This window comes from Zosterops lateralis (assembly GCF_965231275.1).
Source record: "Zosterops lateralis genome assembly, chromosome: 2".
NCBI classification, from domain to species: Eukaryota; Metazoa; Chordata; class Aves; order Passeriformes; family Zosteropidae; genus Zosterops; species Zosterops lateralis.
This window is the reverse complement of record NC_139763.1, coordinates 25758045-25780751: the sequence shown is the minus strand read 5'-3', so window position 1 is coordinate 25780751 and position 22707 is coordinate 25758045. Positions and strand designations below refer to the sequence as shown.

Below are 22707 nucleotides of genomic sequence, written 5' to 3'. Positions count from 1 at the left end.
ACAAATTTCTAAGGAAGAATTACAGCAATACTGACAACTAAGTGAATACTGTGTTTACTTGATAACATTTAATGCTCCCTCTACTTCAAATTATCCCAACATCCAGATTTTGACCTCTCTCTTTCTGTACATTAATCAGTCTCTCTCATATCAGCATTTTTCTACAGACTTCACACAGTCTAAATATCTGCAATTTATTTAGATACAGACATGAGCAAATGATTTTATTTACAGGAGATAAGAGAAGACTGTTGGATCCTAGAAGGAGTGATTGTGGAAGCAACTTGTCTTCAAATCAGCAGCAATAACCAGCTTTCCAACACCAAGGACAGAAGCTCCTACCAAGACCAACTTAAGAACATAGCTACAAAGTATTCTGCAAGATTGGTTCAATATCTTCACCTTGTTATTTACAGCACTAAAAGAGCTTTACCTCACTGAACTTCACATAGCGCTGTAACCTCCCTTCCTTCTGTAACAAAGAGAAATAGGCACTTCACAAGCAGACATCCACTGTAGCAAGCAGTAAAGCTCTACAAAGCAACTAGTGCCATCATAGCACAAGATGAATACAACAAACCATCCTCTGAAGATACCTACCCCTCTCCCCTGACATGAGAGAGGAAACCAGGTGACTTACACTGTACATCTAACTCTTAAAGAATTTAAACTGATGTTAATTCTACTCTTTGTATTATGCAGATATTTGTTCAAGTCTCTCTTACTTTTTCTCAGTGCAAACTCTTCATCTGATGGCTTCCGCTCTGGCTTGCGTTTGGGAAGCAGCTTTTTCATAGTTTTAGGGCTTTTACTGAGATCCTGTATAGGAAAAAAAAAAGAGTAGAGCTTCCAGATAGTATTTCAAGGATTTAACTTTTAAGACGCATACAGGAATTACTTTTAACAGCACCAAAATTCAGTTCACTAATATTTATTGCCATGTTCAATTTGCCTGAATTGGCTGATTTCCTCTCTAGTCTTCTTCCAACTATACACTCAGCCAAGTATTTTATCTGTTCCATTAACAGAAATATACATAAAACCTGCTGCAAAGGCATTCAGCTTGTTTGAGAGCTAGTGAAGAGTGAAAGGAAGAGGCATGAACACATTAATAGGTCTTTCCCCTGAACAGTTGAAGAGACAACCCATTTCATTTGTCTACTGGGAAGCAAGAAAAAAGGACCTAACAAGGAAGCTTGGCAGGTACCATACTCTTCAAAGCCAAAATTAGTAAAAGTTCAGGTCTATTTTTACAGAGGTCTACAGGAAAAAAAAAACCCCAAGAAAAACACAATAAACAAACAAAAATCACAAACAACAAACCCAGCAGCATTTCTGCTCAAAATGTGGTCATGATCATTTACAGGAAAAATACTAAGTTTCAGGAACAAAAGGAATATGCTTGTCTACCCTTTACCTGAAGGATACAATACATCTTCTGTGAAAATACAAAACAAGAAATTAAAAAGGTGACTGAGCAGGACCTACCAAAGATGATCATGACAGGTTTTGATTGTTATTGTATGCTAAACAGTATAAAGATGATTGAAATTTTAATACATTGGAGAATTTAGTGGCCTACCCATGAAAGCATAGAAGGATTTTAAGTTAAATTACAAATGCTCTTCTAGCAGCTAAGCCTCAATACAAATCTTGCACTGCAGATCAACTCTCACTTTTTCCCAGTTGTTTAGGAGATTGACAAAATTAAAGGAAAGTCAGATACACAGCCACCACAAAAAAAATTTACAACTTCCTACAGAAGGCCTGCCATGCTGTCTTTTTTCTTGGCTGCTGCATCTCACCTCTTTATAGCAAAGAGCTGCTGAGGGCCGTAGTGGGGGCGCGGGCCGCAGGCAGCTCAGACTCCAAGGCTTGGGCGTTTTCGGAGGCTCCAGCGGTCCCCAGTTTATTGTGGTGTGTGGAGTCCCATGATGTGATGGATGAGGGAGAGTGTGGTAGGCAGGAGTCAGGGGTATTGGCTTGCTGTCTGAATGCTTGCTGGAGGGAGTCACTGGGTGGGAAGGAAGCTGTCAAACATGATGGGAAAGGAAAGAGAGCATATTATCATAATGGAGACATAGTGTCATCAAGGACTAGTGAAAAAACCCCACCTGCTATAGCATTTCTGTTTATTACAGCTGGCCTTCAAAAGATTTTACACTAAATTGTTTTTTGGAAAAAAGGAGCTTAATTTTTTTTATTGTCTACCACAGACAGAGCACAAACTAAAGAAAGAACTGCTCCCACTTCTCTCACCACTAAGGGTGGAGCTAAATTTAGAACCATTCATATCCAACAATGCAAATGAAGAACTCAAAAGAAATTACTGTTTCTCCACAGCCTGCCAAGTACATCACCAATTATAACCTACTGTTCTAAGTATACTTAAAAAATGGTGATGTATGCACTTGGTCAAAACAGAAAAAGTAATGAAAATGAACTTTCTTTCACCCCATTAAACTCTTACACTGTGTTTTAAGCATTTTATTCTTTGTTCACACCATTAAAAACAGAATTATTTTTTTACCTATTAAACTACAGTGACAAAATTCAGTTCTTGTTACTGATGGCTAAAAAAAAAAAAAAAAAAAAAAAAAAAAAAAAAAAAAAAGATTCCCATGGTGTAGTCTTTGCCAGAAAATGTAGTTCTGCTCATTCACTTCAGTCCAGAAGCTCTTTCTTACCGTGTGAGATGGCACAGAGTGAGGTTTAATGGTGGGATTCCCAACAGTTGTGACTTTGGTTTGCTTCTGCAAGTGATCCACCCATTCATGCAAATCTTGTTGGTTGTTACAAGATACTAATATCCTTTCAATCATATTTCCTAGGTCATAGACACCAGAAAGACATAGGAAACAAATAAAGAACAATTTAGTCGATCTGACATGATTAAAAAAGACATCCATTTCCTAAAAGATTATGCCCTCTCAATACCAAGCAAAAATTTAAATCATATTTTCAGTACAACAGCATCCCACTTCTCCAGGTTGTAACGCACATCACCTCCATGAATTTATTCTAAGCACAGGAGTTCTACTTTTTTTCCCCTACCTCTCATAATTAAGCACAACCTTAAATGACAAGAGTAGGAGACAGCCTTATGCTTCTCCATCTTCCCCAGTAAAGCCAGCACGGAGCCTAAAATGTCATTCTTGACTGTACACTACAACACAGGAAAGGTTATAAAATAATAGTTCACCAATCTTCTCTCAAAAGAAAGCATAAAATTAAAGCTAGGGCAAAAGTCACATGGAAATGCAATCTCAACCAAAGATAACTTTCATTTCTGCACTTATCATTTAACCCATCACATTCCCCTTGAGATCAGTTTCACAGCTATTATTGCAAAAAACCATTTTTTTTCTTTAACATAAACCATCTTTTTCCCTGTGACTCATGGCACTGATATACTTGAGACAGTTAAAATTAGTTTATTTAAATGCAACCTGCTTGGAGGTAAAACTGATGCAGGAATTGAAGGAAGATATGAAATTCTAGCATGGGGACCCTGCACTGTCCTTTAAATTGTCTCACGACATACACGATGAAATGAATGACTAAACAGATAGAAATTAACCAATATAAGCATAATGGCAACAATCATTAATATCAGAGATACTAAAAGAGCATCTAATTTTCTCAGAAAAGACGTGGAAAATTTCTAGAAGAAAACTCTTGCTCAAATCTCTTCCAGAGCCTCTTGAATTCCTATTCCTTCAGTAAATAGTGTACTCTGAACTGCTTCAACACAAAAGATCTTCTCCAAGTCTACTGCCTCCACTCTTTAAGACACAGAAATTCCAGGCTGAATCCCATACAAAGAGCTCCTTAACTCTGCTTAAGAGAAGCAGTAAAAAGCAGCCTTCAAGTAAGGCTCTGGGTAGCTGTCTTACACAGGTTTACACTCTTTGTATAATCACAGGATGGCTGAGGCTATAAGGGACCTCTGTAGGTCACACTCCCCACTGCTCAAGCACAGACACCTGGAGCTGGTTGCCTGGGATCATGGCTAGGGAGCTTTCCAGGGCCTCCAAGAACAGCCATCTCCCCAGGCACTCTGCACCAGTGCTTGGTCACCCTCACAATGAAAAAGTTTTTTCCTCTGTTCAGAGTGAACATATGATGCTTGAAACAATATATCCTGGAACAACTAGCAAATAAAAATACTAATGGGCAATACCTGATATTTCAAATGCATTTTTATGGTTTTCACTGTCTTCTAGCTTTGTAATAGTCATTCCTGTCATAGGCAGTTTTCCCTTAAAACAAAAAAAAAAGATGGTAACATTGATATTAAATACAAAACATATAAAAACATTACCAATTAAAAAAACACTAACTTAAAGCTCTGAAAAAAGACATTCCTAGTAAATTGACACATACACCCCGACGGGTTTAAAAACATTTAAAAATCCATACAAACATCTCACAATAGGAGCTTTTCATATGTCCAACTTTGGCAAATTACATCTGTGACATCAGTACATCTAGCTGATACATATTCAGGCTACAAAATCCATGCAAATACAATAGTCATTATTCCTCAGTCTCAGATTCTTGAAATTGAGACCTTCAGGATCATCCATATTACATGACTGGAGGCAATAGTGACTCTTCTTTCAGCACATTTGTTTGCAAACTGTTTGATTAGCTCCCAGAATAAGGTCTGTAGAACAAGTAAATTTATAAAGGAGCATTTCACTAAATAAATGCATCAGTTTTTACTGAAGATTTATTTCTCTAATAATGTCACTACAAAATTCCCTCATGGAAAAACTTTAAGAGGGAAAAACAAGCAGTGAACACCTTCAAATTCGTAAATTTTCTTCAGAAGAACATATTGCAGAAGATCCCATTTTAAACTCAGTCAAGCAGGAATAAAAAGTCTGTTTAGGATAACTTTTGACTCTTTAGAAACACAGATGAATAAATAGAATTGAGTATTTTCGGGATAAAAATGAAACTTCAATAAAAGTTCTTTAGGACAGATCCTGTATTCTCCTGCACAGAAACACTATTCAGCAAATACTGGCAAAAGCACAAATACTATGTACTGTGGAATTTGCTCCAACAGAGCAAAAAGAATAAAAAACAACTTTATGTTTTCTTCTTTCCTAAAGACAGCAGAATGGACAAAGGTTCCTTAGAAACTTGAAAATGAAAAATCCCTTGGTATTCAGTCAGCACAGAGCATGCTCAGGCCCAAGACACCAAAGAGAAAGGACGTCTCTTGTGGCAGCTTTCCCACTCAAGGGAACATGATGGCCATGCACACTCCACAATGCAGTAAAAATTTGCTCTTTTCCCTTTTTTCCAGTGTTTGCTGGTTCATGAATAGCACAGCATACAAAAACAAGAGTGATGTGTAAGAACTGCTGACACAGGTGGGGAGGCAATATAGGGGTACACTGGCAACAGAGATCCCCTGAATCACATGACAAGGAAAAGTACAAAGTCAGCAAACCAGAGAACTCAAGTGAACTTTGGAATCATTTATATTTCCCTTCTTTTAACAACAATTGTGTAGCCCTCCTAAGTATGGTTCTTGCTCATTGTGACTTCAGCTTACCATTGGTAAAAGTTTCCATTAGCTCACATGGTAGATATCAGCACTATCAACCAATAAATGAACTGTTCAAGGGTCTGTTTTACAGAAGCATTTCTAGTAGTGAAATCTCTGTCTGCTTTTAGAACTTTGTTGCAGTTTTTCCCTGCCTCTTGGCATTATTTGAACATTTACAAGACTTTGGAAGTCATGGATTGCACATTTGCCTCTCTCAGGAGTCTTTGAATCTATATATCCAAGATGCAAGTGCTTCTGTGAAACACAGTCTAGAGCTCCAGGGGAGCCAAGACAAAAGGCACTCCTGCACTGCAGCAGTTGTTCCACCTCTGGAACAGGCCTATAGGGCAACAGCCACAAGTCCTCAGCTAAGAAACGTGGGAGAGAGCTTAAAGACTGTGTCTACCAGCTGTGAAGAGAGGATTGGTGAAGTGAAACACCTGGTGCTAAGGTCCCTAGGGCCACACTGTGTAGATTTCAGGTGGTGTTACACTGGAGAGCCTGAGGTTGGGGCCAAGGACTCGATGTCAGTCCATGTACTTGAATCTTTTCCCATAGTTAGAGCATATCAAGCATACATTTCGGAGCATGCCTTCCACTTCAACTTTATTCAAAGGGAATCTAGTCTGTGAGCCCCAAAACAACTTCTACTCTGTGACTCAGTGCTCATTAAACAGAAAAAAAACTAAAGAATGAATTTTAAGTGTGCCACTGATTCCAAGATTAAACATTACTGTGGATGCCTCTAAACAAACTGATGGTAACAGCCTAGTTCACACTAACTAAAGCTTTAGGGGGGCTGTGCAATTTTGTTAAGTCTCAACAGCAGTCAAAGAGCACTAACAAACCTATGCAACAACACTGATTTCCCACATAGATCTAAAAAGCAACCAATACTTCCTCTCATCAGTGACTACCAACAGGGTAAAAAAAACCAAATATGTCCTTGGTGATAGTGACAGCTACAAAGAAAATCAAACCCTGGGCTTCTAGGCCAGAATTTTATAAGACAGATGACCACTTCTTATATAAGATATTACCTCTTATCTTTATAAATGCAAAAGTTTAATAATCCTTCCAAATTTCCTATGAAATATAATTTGGAAAAAACACAAGCCCCAACACATTCTTACACATATGTAAATGTATTACTTTACCTGGTAGATAAACCCACTCATTCTTGGGCTGGCAGACAACATTAGCAAAATGTTAGGGAAGAGAAGAAGATACCTTTCATTCTTTTCCTTGTTAAAAAAAGAAAATGAAAAAGTAAATACACCATCAAAAGTCCCCTCTCCCATTTTTCTATTACTAAAAGCTATCAGCATTATAACTGGATGATTACTCCACAAATATTTGCTCAGTGCAAAACTCTCTCTCCATTGCATTTAGAAAAATAAAAAAATGAAAGGGAAAAAAAATGACAGAATTACTTATTTTCTATTTGAAAAGTGCTACTATACATGCCTATACTTTTTCCAGAAGAGTACAGCCTTGCATTTTAAAACAGGAATTTTACAGTCTGGGTGAAATACTGACCTTGTTTAATATGATAACAACTGTTTGGCCAATTTCAGTAAAACCAAAATTACATACTGGATCTATTTCTTCCTATAATTTAGATGGATACTGTTACAGTCGTATCAAGACTGCGGTCTCTCAAATTGGACATCAGATTTTTAAACACTAGATTATGCCCAGAAGTAAAAAAAAGCAAAGGAATAATTACTATAGTCACAACAAAAGCACTCATTACTTTGTTCTGGTTTTAATTTGCTGGTTTCACATATGAAGTTATCCATTGTGATTTTGTTTTGGGGTATTTTTATAGAAGGAGGAATAAGTTTACTCCGAATCCACTGCTATAGACAACAAAAGGGAGAAGCACCAAAGTGTAAGAGTTTAATGACAAAATAAGTATATCAACTGACAAAGCCACCATCCTAATTTTAAGCATCTTTGCAAAATTACAGGTCCTTAGCAAGGTTTAATGTTTTTAAGTAAACATTTGCACATGTCTGTATCATTTTTAGAAAGACAAAACCAAACCCAGTTGCTGTTGCACAAATGGAGCTGTCCTTATCTTGCCAAAAAGCTGTAATGCTAAACAGAAACTTCTAGAAGTCAATTGCATTTGACATTTTACTTCATGTTTAGAATGGGGGATGGTGATTTGTTTTGCCGGTTTCAAAAAGCAACATGACTGCAGAAGATGCACTATCAGCTCTACAGAATCTTATTTACTTTAACACCTAACAAGGTATCTGAGAGAAAAATATCAAGCAACTAACTTCTAAATATTCAGTTGCATAAACATTTTTTTTCTTCATATTTATGGACCTCTTTGTTCTAAGGGAGGAAATGGACTGAATGAGGTTGCAATTCAAAAGCCCTCATCAGGTTCAAAGCCTCATTGATTTTTCAGGAGAACAACAAGCAATAAAAACATGTCAGTAACCTGTATAATGTTGCTTTTAAAATTATTTTAACATTATTTCTTGTAGGACAAGTTTTTCTTTATGTTTTATTTGCTGCTTTGGTTAGAAAAAAAAAATCACCCAACTTTGTCACTTTTAACTTTCTAATGCATCTTATTGTATTCCTCAAAGATTATTTCGTACTCAAGCTTGTATTTAAAAATTTACTACTCCAGAAATATACCCAAAACAGTCCAAAAAGTGTTTGTCTCAGACACCTTACAACATAAAACTTTAAATCTTTTGCTATTTAAAACACACTGTAATAACTGCTATGCACAATGATCCTGTAACATAACAACACATGGAAAATCTCGTTTAATTACGCACATTGAAAAAAGTCCTGCAAAAATCATCTTACAATATTTATAACTGCTGTATTCAGTCACTTTTCAGTAAATTTTAAAGATGAGACCATCAACCTTCAAGGAATTTTATTTCAGATTTTGTAAAAAAATGCCTTAAATCAACAGAGAAAGACTTTTGCTTCACAGATGGTAATCTAAGCTCCCTCTTTATTTCTGTTGTATGATTATAATGAATTCTATTGAAAATTGGAAGAGTGACATTAAAGATGAGAAGGACATTACCTCACTTCCAGCACACTGAATCATGACTTGGGACATGTAAATCACATTGCCAAGTGTTTTGATATCCTCTCCCTCCCAACAACGAATAGCTTCTGTCAGTATTTGCAGTTCAAGCTCTTTCCGTTTCCGTACTTCTTGACATTGTGCCTAACAAACATTGGGGAAAACATCATCTCTATAAACTCTACCAATGTGGAAGGGTTAAGGATAGAAATACCCTTAGAAATACCACTACAGTTGTATTTACTGCTATGCTTGTAATACATAGAAGACAGCACTTGAAGCATTTTCATTTAGATGACTATTACTAATATTTTTGATAAACCAGTTTTACTAACTTAAATATTATGGCTTTTCAATACACTGGCTTCAATTACCCTTACAAATACAGTCATAGCTCTGTTACTCAAATTTCTCCTTCCTTTATATTTCAAATCTTGTTATGACTAACCAAAAATGGACATGCTCAAGAGCAAAGAGTAACACAGCTGTCAGAAATACATGTCTATACCACAAAGCATCTTCTTTCAGTAAAAAGACCTGCCACCTGTGCAAACCATGAGTGTCTAGAACCTTGTGTTACTATTAACACAACTAAGTAGTAAGTTAAGTAACTCCAACCTGCTCTACTTCTATTCATTTGAATTTTTCTCAACAGAATTGTTTCCTCTTGTTTGTATAGCACCCAATAGGATGTAATACACAAATCTCTTCTAAATTTCTGGTTTAAAAATTTTCAAAAATGCCAGGTTATCATCAGCACATATTCCTAACAGGAAGCACAACACAGTAAGATTATTGTAATTGAGACTGCATTAATTATATGCTTTGCAGTTGAGGCATAGATTTTCATTTTTTGTAAAGGCTGTAGCACACAGCTTATCTGTTCAAATTAGGCTTCCTGTTCCTATTATTGCTAGAAGTTTTGTATCTTCTGAACTTCACTAGCACTTTCCCCTTCAACCTCTCTCTCTCTCAAAACCAGCACCATTCCCCTAGAAGGAATGCACTTTGAAAAAAAAAATAGAACATGTACTCATTTGTTGTAAAGGAGCCCTTCTTCAGGACACTAGTCATGCAAGCACTAGTAGAAAGGGAGATGCAGTATGATGAGAGGGCAGAGATGCAGAATAGTTTGCTCAACTCTTACCCCAAAAGTCTATATGCTATAACTCCCTAGCAAATTACCATCCTTAGCTCTGCCCACATACAGCATTAATTTCCAGGCTTTTAAAAATTTACTACACATTTACAAAAAATCTTCACTTTTTAAAGCAATAGTACAAGATGAAATTAGAAAACATTCTACTTAAAATATATAATCTATTCTTTTATCACTCTTACAGAAAGATTTTTGAAGGCAGTCATGGATTTTTGAATATCTGGACGATCCGGATGATAATCCTAAAAACAATGGAGAAAAAAATACATAAAAGGTTCAGTTCTAGCAAAATAATTTAAACATGTTAGAGGCTCAACTAAAAACAAACAATTGTAGAAAATTGAAGTTGTAGACTAATCTGGTCTCTTCATGGCCTTCTTATATCAAACACTGGTGGCTCTGGCTTCTAGTAAAACTGCAGTTACTTAGCACAATCCTAGTTATACTTAAAATAGAGCCAAAGAAATTTTGTAAGACCTAGTGGATAAAAAATTTTGAAATGCCAAGAGGAAAGTATTTACAGAGTTTTGTTTAGCAGGTTAGCTTTGTCACAAAGGTGATTCTCTATGGACTAACTAGCATGTTCTGCTGTTACTGGCTGACAAACCAATCTGTCTGACAAGACCCCCATGCTTTCTGTTTCTTTTTTTCACACTCCATACATCTAATCTATTAAATGCAAAGGTGAAAAAACTAGGTTCTCAAACACCTTCTTGTTCTGTAAAGATCACTTTTGGACAACGTTCATTAGAAGTCAGAGGGACTATGTTGCCAATGTGTTGGACATGCCAAGGTGAAAAAGAGTACTCCCTCTACTAGATAAAGTGGCCTCAAGTAGTGTGCAGTAAACACATCCGATGTCAAGTCAACTAGAGACTGGTACAGACAATTCTAGGAACGATGATTAGCTTCTCTGAATAGTTTTACTTTAAATGTTTAGCTTCTACAGGAAGTTTTACTGCACTGACTTTTACATAAACCACTGCAGCCTGTAGTTTAGAAGGCTGACGGAAGAGCAAACAAATGTAATTTTGGGTCCCATCATGTTTGACATGTACCTTTAAAATAATTGTTGTCAAATCATCATTAAGCTGGAACATAAATGCTGATAAGATATACCTCCATGTGCCTTTCAAGTTCTTTGAGTAACGTGGGGTATTTATCCAGACGCATAAAAGGTTTGCTGAGGCCCGTGGTCAGTACAAGGATCCCAGGGCTGTTTGCACCTTTCACCTCCATGAATTCTCCTAGTTCCTCACTGTGTACACAAGATATTTAAGCAAATGAAGATTAAATTATCAAAACAAATAAATTACATTGAATTCATGATTCAGTCTTTCACATGCAATGAAGTATGCCAATAAAACAAGAGGCCAAATAAAAAAAATTAATTCAAATACAATTTAAGTGCTGTGACCCGTTTGTGTATTAAATAGAATACAAGAACATGTGTAGATTTGGCATCCAGCCAGGGAAAAACATACATAGGATCAGATCTACTGTTCTATACAACCAGTGCTCAAAGACAGTTCCTGAATGTTGCATCATTCAAGCAACAATTACAGAATAAATTTTATTACTTAGCTCTTTATTCTAGTAAAATTACATATGACCTTAGAGGTGGTTTACACAAGCAATACACAAGCAAGAGTCAAATGCTTCATATGTAATTAAAAATAGGTATTTTTATAGTGTCAGACACTAATAAGAAGACAGAACAGTTCAGAAGTTTTTTCTCTCCTCCACTTACATGTTTAATGACCTTATCTCACATCCTATATATATTTGCATCCATAATGCAAAAAAATTACCAGCATCCCTACAAATGGTAGAAATAATCACCGTGCAGTCTATATTCTAATGAGCTATGGTTTCATTAAGTGTGGACTTATACAACATACTTCTTTTCACAGCAAAGCCACTGTAAGAAATCCATTCTCTCCATGTTTCATGAAGTGCTACTTCCCCTCTCTAGATTTTTTTTTTTAGTATTTGATTAATTCAGAACTGGCCCAGCCCCTCAATTTTTACAGCAACTCAGCTAAAACACCAGATCTGAGAATTTCAGCTTCCTTTGCTATCAAGAAAACAAACCAGCTACACTTTGTGCTTATAATGCAGAGATTTTAGAGGACCATGGTGGAGGAGGACTAGCTTTTCAATAGTTTAAATTACCAAGAACAAAATGAGCCCTCTCCATTCAGAATGGAAGATATGGCAGCATCTGGGCTGATTGCCAGGCTTCATAAAATACAACTTGCCAAAGAACACAGAATTCTAAAGGCAAAAATCTAAATAAAAGAAATACAGAAAGTCATTTATTTAAAATATAACATCTTACTGCATTCAAGACACACATTTCCCATTTCAGAACAAGTGACACCACTTATTAATGTCATTTGTCCAAATAGATGAAGATAACAGAACAAGAACACAAACATGGTGCTTAGGGGCATGGTTTAGTGGTGGACTTAGCAATGCTGGGTTAACAGTTGGATTAGATCTTAAAAGTCTTTTTCAACCTAAATGATTCTACAGTTCTACAAACTGTGACCTTCCTACCCTAATATAAGTGCTCTACCCACCATCCCACCTGGATCATTCACCTCCCAGATACCAAAGTTTTCCCCAGCTCACAGAAAAGAAGATACTTTTGCATACACTTTACTCCAATGTTACTTGTCTTCAGATTAGTTAACTGGAACTTACTTACGCTACCTTGTTAAGGTATATCCAGCACTGTTTCTGAATTGTCAGGTCCATCATCATTTACATCACCTCTTTCAAGAGATTTCTGTCCCCATTCTAAGGAGGCCCAGGCTCTCCTCACAGTGTATGTATTTGTGCCATTTCAGCTGCATTTAACTACAGAGCAGAGCAAGAGGGTGAGGGGATTTCTCAACATCTGCTGTGCATTTTAAAGATGCAAAGAGGAGGGCCGGGCACACTTGGGAAAGACCTTGCATCCCTCTTAAGCAGGATATATCAGCAACTTCAGGCCTTCTTAATCAGCTTGTGACAAACAGGTTTTAGCCAAAATTAAAACACCTTGAAAAAGTTCCTACAACACCTTGCATGAAGTGTTATAATAATGCAACACAGGTGAACCTGAATACTTTTAGAGCTTAAATTTAAAATTAAACAAAGCTGGCCAGCTCTGAACACCTAGAGACCGACGGCCAACTTTCTCTAACACTTCCTTAATTACAGCCCTTGCTTAGCACAAAATCACACCAGGTCAGAACTTGACAGCTGACTGCAGTGGCACTCTAAACAAGACTAAAGACTTAGACTTGTAACCATGTCTTGGGTTTACCAGTACCAGCTGCTTCGAGGTCAAGTACTCAGGGTAATTCACTGAAACATCCGGCTGCATGGCACAGTGTGGTGGCACCTCCTCTCCACCTGACTCAGTTAAAAGGAAAGAAACTGTTTCCAGTAAGTAATAAAGGTATGACACCCAGTTTACACATGAAGCTTTACCAAAGTTCACCTGGGAAAGCCCTCCTGCCAGAAGGCACTAATTGGTTTTACATTTCAATTCCCTATGTATATGACACTGAGCACATGCAAGTCATTACTTTTGTTTTATCAATTCATTGCACCTGTAATCACCCCCGCCCGTTTCAGCATTATAAAGCCAGGTTACACACAGTATTTCATACTTCATCATATGTCATCTTCTTAATGTTAAAGACATTTCCTACAAGAGCCAAGAGGAAGTAGCTGTTTAGACTCATTCTTTGCATTTTGTTTGCTTCAGTCAGACACAGCCCCTGCTGCCTCATTCTATCAACTCTATCCTTTTACAGTATCTATTACTCTTCCCCATTTCAGGTAGCACAACCCGTAAGTGTATTACACAGATTCTCTTTCACCCCTACAAAGCTGCATTTTCCACAGGATGCACCAATCTCAAATACCACAGGCCACTCAATTTAACACTGTTCTGAACAGTCCTCATTTTTGCCCTTAGACTGCTAAGGGGCAACCCCCCTAATTTCTTCAGCCATCTGCTTAGTGTGGGTGCATACAAATGTATCATACAAATAGTATTTGCTGAGCTATCCACTCAGACAACGCTTGCACAACCCTCTCCCTGCTTTTATTTTAATGCTTTTAGTGTAGGAGGAACTTTGGTTACCATTTCACCCATATTCATACTTCTAATTTTTATTATCATTGTTCCATCTCTTCAACTTCAACATTATGAAAGAGATGTGTGAAAAAACAGGGGAGAACTCCCTACAGCTTGAATTAAAATTGACTTCTTGGAAACCTGAAATAAAACCTGGTATTATCTTGTTTTCACTGTCTGCTCTGCAATCCCTTTAACTGAACACACTGTGGTTATGCCATTCTCTGCTCAAGTGACACTGGGTGTTGATCATCACTTTTTTACTTAATCACAATATAGGAATCTATGGAGCAAGTTTAAACCTCAGCTCACTTGAAACGTACACAAATGTCCTGAAAAACAGGCTTAGCAATGGCATCATCAGGAAGCCTTCAACAGGGAGCAGTGTTAATAGGTGTAATTAAAACTAAATGACGTAGTTTCCCTCCCAACATTCCCAAGAGGACAATGTCTTCTTTCATACATTTCTATGCTTCCTTCGGACAAGTTTTGACATGCCTGCTTGTTTCAGCTCTAGTGTGAACACAGACACACACTCCTTTCATACAATAGTACCCAAAATTTTATCTGAGCAGTTCCATCATGCAGACCACCTCAGCATCCTACTCATGCTATACCAACCTGGCATCTCTGCAACTTTGTGGACATAAAATATCCATCAAAATGTAGATGTTACTTAAGCTCAAAGCTTAGTGAGTGTCTTTCGTTTAGTCACAAAAGACAAAGAGTACAGGACGTAATGAAAGGGTTTACTTTTACTTTCAAAAAACATATGAGCAGGTTAAAATACTGTTCGAACATAACAACAGTTCACAACCGTTTTTTAATTAATTGCAACATTAAAAAAGTCTGTGTCAGCTGCTTTGCCAAAGACAATGGCTCTTTCATGTCACAATTTCAATTGATGCCTGCAAGTACCACAGTCTCCTAGGCAGTATAGGCTAAATGGAACTCCAGCCCACAGCTAAGAGTATGTTTTAATAAAAAGCTATCATTTAGCTGAAGAGGAAAATCTTTTGAACAGTGAAATCACTACCTCAGTCACAACTGCATAAGCAAGTAGCGTTTCAGAAAGAGGCAGATGAGACTTTAATTTACTACTTCCATCACTTTACACAATAAAATGCAGAGAAGCATACAAAAGTGCTGTGCTTCATTTATTCTGAAATTTCAAGCTGAAGAGTTCTTCCCACTCCAGACTAGGGCTGGTTCACAGCTTGAGATATTTTAAAGGTCACTATGAAAAGTGTCTTTAAGTCCTACTAATTAATTCAAATCTTTCTCAAAACAGCTGCCTCAAAAGCTGCAAATCACACTGGAAGAGGGAAGAAAACAAAGTTCAGATGTGCCTGCAAGTAACAGAAGGAAAAAAACAAAGGCCATTGAACCTTGAGGAAAGCATATCCAGGAACTAAAAGTGTATACATTGAAAAACACAACTTACACTTCTGAAGGAGGTCTCTGTTTGTAATAGATGGAGCACGAGCTATCACTGCTGAGGGGTCTGAGGACTGCACACAGACACCGCATTTTGAGAGCGTCGTGACACAGCTTAGCTCAGCAGCCCCCCAGCTGCAGCTTTTAATTCCCTAGGGCAAAACCTCCCAGTCAAGCTCCTCTCCCGGGAACTGCTGCTCCGTGTATGACATCAGCCTGCACACTTGCAGGCTCAGGGATCCACCAAAGTGGGGGAGGCACAGAGAGTTTTCTGACTCAAGCTGATCTGTATTCCATGCTCCAGTTACTCGGAGTAATTGTGCTGTTCCAGCTCCACAAATTTTATCCAGACTGCTAGGTCTGTGATGCAAGTGTAGAATATGTTTGGGACATGTTATCCAAGAGAACAGAAGAACCTAGCAAAATTAATGTTTCAACAAGTAAAGATTTGTGGATAGCTGTCTTGCTGCTGAGAACTGGCTTGATATTTGCCACTTTGCAAAATAAAAAAATCAAACTAGTGTGTGTTAGTAATTTTCAACTGCCTTTTCATCAAATTAAATTTTCGTCTGATAAGGTTTTTCTTCTGTCTGTTTTAAAATAAATATACTGCTGTTTAAACAAAGTAAGAACTTTAACACTCCACTCTACCTCTCCAAATTACATACCTGATGCTGGTTACATTGGGTCTGTCTGTATTTCCTCAAAATAATTTTTTGTCCACTGATAAGTGGGGCCTATTACATTTGTTTTTTTAAATTGTGCTATCCAACCCTCAGTAAATCCCATACTCAAATATGTGCTATCCAACCCTCAGTAAATCCCATACTCAAATATCTTTTCTCTTGTTTTTGGATATAGTCCACAGGAAGTCACAGTCCTAGCTTCTGCCTGCTCTTTTGCTAGACTTTCTTGTTGCACTGAACTTTGTTGCTTGTGATCTTTCCCAGCTAGGTAGCATTTCATGTTCCTGGCACTCCTTCCTGCTGCAATTACCCATTTCTGCACTTTGTATCCAACTGGGTTTTTTAATCTGCAGGAAATTCACTCTTTCACGTCTTCGGTTGCTCATTCTGTTCCTTCTCTTACTGGAAGGCAAGCATATGTCTATGATCAGAAGCACACACAGAAACAGTGCTAGTTTGACTAAACTCTACACCTGCAAAGCAGTACCGGTCTCACCAGCAAGCAAAACTATCTACTAAAATAATACCATATATTGGAACACTTATCCTTTGATCTGAACTGGGATCTTCAAGCAAAACTGTAAACAGTAGAACCAAATCTGATACAATGGAGCTAAAAAGCTGGGGCTATTGTGGAATAAAGAAAATGAGATAGGGATGGTGTACAGTGGCACTACAGCCACTGTGAGAAGGGATCATGCAAAACTGAGCTCTGTCAGAGCACCACCCAACTGTACCCAGCAAACTCCACCTCTCACCAGTGGCTTAAGACACAAATACAGGATACAATGATAGATCTGAGGAAAAATTACTTAATCCTTCAAAATTCTTGATTCATTAAGCAGAAGGAATTTAAAAGCTGGGAAAAAAGTATGCAATAGCTCCAAAACAATTCCTGAGACAAAAAGTACCTACTACCAAATTTCAACACAGTATAAAATTTGAGAAATTATGTTGTGTACCAACTTTTAACACCTGGGTAAAACTTACAAAGCCACAACTGGAACCAAGAAGAGGATCTGTTTCCAAGCTCAATAGAAAGATTTTGTTGTTGCTGTGATTATCAGATGCAAATACATCTTCAGAAATACATAGCTCTGAAACCTGAACGCATGTATGACCTGCATTAAGCTTTACTCCCATTTCTTCATGTTCACAGATACTCAGGTCTCCTACTATTTTAATAGTCTTTAATTGACTACTAATAATTTAACTTAATGAAATGAAAGATGTTTGTGGCTTTGAAGACTTGAACATGATAAACGTCTTATTCTTAAAATAACATAACTGACCCCCTTTAGCCCAGACTGTATTTACATAAACATGAACATACATGAACATGTATGAACAAACCCTTATTCTGTATTAATTGAATAAAAGCCCCCATGTTGCTGCTGCATATGATCAAGAAGCAAATTACAAAAGATGAAGTGGAAACAGATTTGCATTCATACTGGATGGCATTTAAAAGAAAGGAAAAAACCAACACAGTCACATTCCAATCGAATGCCCTTTTTAAATCTCCAACCACAACCCTAGGACTGCTATTTAGAATCTAGTCCACAAGAATGCTATTCAAATAAAGTTTTTGTCTAGAAGTGCACAGTAATACTGAGCACATTAATATCAAGTTTTACCTATATATAGACACACAGAGCCTTTACAAGGTGTCAACATTATTTTAACAGGTCTTACAACACTGCTTGAAGAGCACACTTGATAGCTCAGAAAATTACATATAAAACCCCCATGTGTAATGCTCCACCAAACCAGAAAACTGCTTGCAATTTTAATGTAAGTGATCCTTAAAGCTTTTTTTTAGCCAGTGACAGTAAAAAAAAAAAACAATAACAGAAGTAGTATCTCATAAATTTTTTTAAAAATCTTCACATAGACCAATTATGTAGGAAATTTTTTTGTTGTTGTAGGTATAGGTTCCCAGAAAAACAAGCAGACTAATAAACTGAGTAGAAAATACTAGTTTTGTGATATAAGGATATGACACTCGTTAGGTTTTTTTGGTAAAAAGGCTTTCAGGGGTAAAATTATTGCACATATGTTCAGTTTATGAATTGCACAGAGCCCATGGAAAGGAACAGACAGTTTATGTAGACAGTAAGAATTTATGTTCCAAATCAAACTGCTCCAGATAGTTCCCTTTTCTTCTCTAAAATGCTACTGAATAGCACAGATGCTACAAACAGGATATTGAAATCCAAGTATTCCACATATACTTACTTCTTTGCCCTATTTTTGCTAGTATCAAAACACATGGGTTTGGACCCTCTTCTAAAGTTTTATTGACAAAACAGTCAACTAACATTGCCTTTTCTTAAAAACCTTTAACCTTGGTATTTTACCCAGTATAAACTGCAGTTGTAATTGTTTCACCATTACTACAATCATGGCTATCCTCAAATCTCATGGCAATTTTTAAATTAAGTTTTATAGGGGATTTTTTACACACTGAAATTATTTCAACTAAACAAAGAGACAGTTCTGAGTATTTTACTTTTCTTCATGCCTCCAACCAGTTTATTTTTTGCCTTCTCTTTGCTTTGAAACAACGTAATTTAAAAAATTCCAGCATTCTGAGAGGAAGAGATTCAGAACTGCTTCTGATTTCTTCCTAGCAGCTGTCGCAAGCAAAATATCCAGTCAGGCCACTTGATACTTACAGAATGTTGAACAACAAAGTTTAAGATATCAGAATAATAAAATAGGGGTAAATAGAAAGAATAGGATGCAATCATTGATCCATGTTGACCCAGGAATAGTAACACAATAGCATTAGACAGAAACTGTCCATCTCAACTTCTCTTCCGTTGAGCTTCCTCATATGAACAAACTTCCACAACTGAGTTATTTAACTCCTTTATGATACTTATATTTTCTCCACCAGGATTTTATGTCAAGCTGACTTTAGAGACCTGAAGATGAACTTTTCTTAGGACATCTTACACAAAAAGAAACATGAAAGAAAAGAAATGCTTCTCTTCTCCATTTGCAGAACAAACAGCCTTCCTCTCTCACATTTCTATCTAATTCACATTTCTATCTAATAGTTTTGAGATTATACTTTACAGATATGCCAAAATCTAAAAAAAATGCAGATGATCACTTTGCTGTCATATGCCATCTTCCATCTATAGGTTAAATCCCAGGCCTCTGTATGGAAAGAGCATAAAGACTCAAACAAACAAAAAAAATTCTAAGCCCAAGGGTATTAAAAAACATTACACAAAATGGTACTAAGAAGAAGGTCACTTAAAAGAAAGCAAACACATAGAAATTTCAGCAGAGGGGTTTAAAAATACTTTTGTCTTGCTGAATGTTAATGACAAAAATTTACCTTGTTTCTGCCTATACTGTAATGTGAATTTGCAGCCTGAGTTTTCCAGCTGGGATTGGAATATAGTTACATGTATTAATAACCTAAGTGAAAGTTCAGAGTATTTGGTAACTAGGTTTTTTGTCTTCATAATACTATGAGTAAAGCTCACAAACATGCCACAACATTGCTGTTAAAATGAAATTTGAGTTCCTGAGAGAAGCTAATACTATAGGAAAAAAAAACTATTGTGATCCTCTTTGCTTTCTAAGTGTTAAGAGTACTCAAAATATCTTTACTTGAATCCAATGCAACAAGACAAAAAGGAGAGGGGTGTGTGAAGCAAAAAAGAACGTACATCCTGCTAGAATGTGTCCTATAGCAAATCTCCAAGAAGTTATGGCTCTGTCCTGCACCACAAGCAAGGATAAATTGCCCCAAACTAACAGCTGCTTCAGCACGAGAGTCATCAGAATACAAGTTTATAGCAAAAGCTGGTGAAAGCTGATATCTTTCATCAAATTCTTGCCTCAGTACTTTTCCCTCAAGGTGATACAGGGCATCTTCTATGCAAATTTAAGGTCTGTCCAAAAGCTGAGGAACTTACTTCATGTTAACTAAGCATCCTACTTCTTATAGAAAATAATAATCTTGTAAAACTCACTTTTCACATCACGCAAAAGTAAAGCTAAGGGTACAATATCATTAGGAAGGTCAGTATATATAGGCTTTTACACGGCTAAGTTAGAATAAACCAACTGTCTAAAAAGCCTAAGTCATGTCAGTTATGCCATAATTTCACAAACTTGTTTTGATCTCGACATTTTTAAAACAAAGACAACAATCAGTAAAGCTTGGTTTACATTTTCAGAGTCTAGCATGTGTTCTTTCGAAGAAAAAAATTCTCTCAAATAGTTGATAAAATACTAACAAAAGTGACAAGCAGTCCTAATCACATGAAACAGGAGACATTTGGGGTTTTTTTTAAACAAAAGACGACAAAATGGACCATAAAACATGTTTTATGGTGCATTTTGTCCTTTTTCTAAAAAGGATCACTTTTTTTCCTCAAGCAAGTTCTATTACATAAAACATATCAAAAGAGATGTCCCAGCTTTACAACTCAAGTGTATGTTACATACATTTTATAGCAGACTTAAAAGACCACAAAGTTAACATACCTGTGTTCTGTAAGAACATTTACTGCTGATGGGTGGTTGGCACAGTATGTAAGGTATAAGCTTTTCATTTGTGGCATCAAATTTAGAAAACATCCTCCAACCCGCTGCTGAGCTTCAGGCAACCTAAAAACAGAGTAATAAAGATGAAAATACTGTAACACCAACCAGACAGAGAAAAAATTAAAGCTCAGAAAAGCAGTGTATATTGTGTATTGGGTTTGGCTGGGGTAGAGTCAATTTTTCTTCACAGTGGCTGGTAGGGGACTATGTTTGGGGTTTGTGCAATAACATAACAGTGACAGAAGGGATGAAACTCTTCTTTTCTACAGAGCAGCTCCTACTTGAAGGACTAAGCCTCTTCAGCAGAAGGTTGTACAGTCAATTGTATAATCCACACTGAAGTTAACCACAAGATGGGCCACTAGCTTTCATCAGTCCTAGATTACAAACTTACTCCTAACACCTTGTCTAAACGACTGTACATCATGTGCAAGATAAAATGTTTCAATTTCTCCATGCACTTCCTCTCCTTCCATAAAGGCTATATTGCCTAACATAAATATGCTGAATTTTTGCTTCTTTGCAAGACATGAGAGCAGAATTTACTATTGTTGTTAATCTTTTTAACTACTCCTAAAACCAGTACTTCACTCTTCACATCAGCTGTAAAGCTAAATGAGCCCTCACTGATTACTCTATGCACATACTGTTAGCACAGTCCAACAGCTTCATTCTAAGATTAGTTCCAGCAGTTCTTTCTGAAAGAATATTTTTTCCCTGAAAAAGATTTTTTTAAGTCAGTATTTTCTGTAGTTGTCCTAGTTATGTACATAAAGTTCCTAAACATCAATATTCAGCAGATCTCCTTAAGAAAAAAGTGAGAGATGCTCCAGTGAACTTCCAGTAGGAAAGACACTGTTCAGCTGTCCAGGAAAATCACTCCTGCAGGCAGATGCTTCCATTCTGCTCAAACACAGTCATCTTGTCCCAGTCCTTAGGTCTGCTCATAGTAGTCAAAATTCAAAGTCCATTCCAAGAAAATTTCCCCCAAATTCCAAAACAGCAAGTCTGTCTCCTATTAAACACAGTATAGGACGACTAGCCAAAATGAAGTTAAAATTGACTGTAGAGGTGTTCCAAATGTGAGTCAGAGGAAACTCCCTGATTTGAGAGCAACACTCATTACAGACACCCAGAAAATGAACCCCCAGCTAACACATCACACCAGACACACTCAGGTTGCAGCATCAACACTCCTTACATCAAAGGCCAGGGATCATATTTTAAGTTTGCATTTTTTATTTTTAAAAAGTTTAAATTCTGAAATCAATAGACGTACTGCTTTTGCAGGTGTTTAGAGGAAAACCAAGGGCATTCCCCAGCACACCGAGGGAATGCTATTCTTACAGCCTTGCCAAGCAGCATTTCCTGCCTAGCAGCTGGCCCCCTTTATTAAATCTAGCATGAGCTAATAATACATTCTTCGAGTAATAGATGCAGCCAAAGTCTCAAACTCTGAAGATATACTCAAGGCATATAACTCAGTATTAAATAGCAAGAGGCTCAAATAAACAGTTACTAAAAATGGTTAAATTCCTGTTTCATACTGTAGTGATGGGAGTGGAGGGTAAATTATGGCTGTTTGCACCAAGCAGACATCTGTGTCTTCTCAGTCTGCTGTTCTTTTAGCAGAATCAAAGACTGACATTCTTCTCTTTCACACTTTGCATATGCATTGCCACTTTATACTGCACATTCTTTGCTGAATTCAGTTAATTAATAGACTTTGTAAGGGTCTCAACTCATCCCCTTTGACTTTTCTTACACATGCATTATAGTTGCAAGTGCTCTACTATTTTCAGCAGATAAACTATCTGTATCTCCTTCACCTGCTGAAAAAACCAGCAATTTAATGCCTATCACCACATCATCTAAACCTTTTAGTAATTAATGTGTTCCAAAAAGACCACAGTTATTTTACAATTTATTCTGAAGTTATCATCTCAACATTCTTCTCGTATTTGTCACTTTAAAAATGAATTGTATTTAAATATTTATACATATATTTAAGTTATACCAACTTTAGTTTAAAAAGCCAGATACATGTTTTAATTCTATTTGCAAATGTAAAGGAACCAT

The 22707-nt window shown here is 36.8% G+C and overlaps 1 protein-coding gene across 3 annotated transcripts in view; it reads right to left on the bottom strand.

Annotated features, from left to right (window-relative positions):
• Positions 1-22707, bottom strand: part of ARHGEF7 (Rho guanine nucleotide exchange factor 7) — a gene marked incomplete at its 5' end in the record, with an annotated part of 117363 nt that overhangs the window by 21801 nt on the left and 72855 nt on the right. For all 3 annotated transcript variants that reach the window (XM_083854879.1, XM_083854881.1, XM_083854880.1), the window contains 9 exons: positions 726-819; positions 1806-2030; positions 2688-2827; positions 4184-4262; positions 6724-6810; positions 8634-8780; positions 9978-10037; positions 10915-11053; positions 20569-20691. In XM_083854879.1, coding sequence (XP_083711005.1) covers positions 726-819; positions 1806-2030; positions 2688-2827; positions 4184-4262; positions 6724-6810; positions 8634-8780; positions 9978-10037; positions 10915-11053; positions 20569-20691 — 1094 coding nt within the window. The remainder of the gene's footprint in view (positions 1-725; positions 820-1805; positions 2031-2687; positions 2828-4183; positions 4263-6723; positions 6811-8633; positions 8781-9977; positions 10038-10914; positions 11054-20568; positions 20692-22707) is intronic.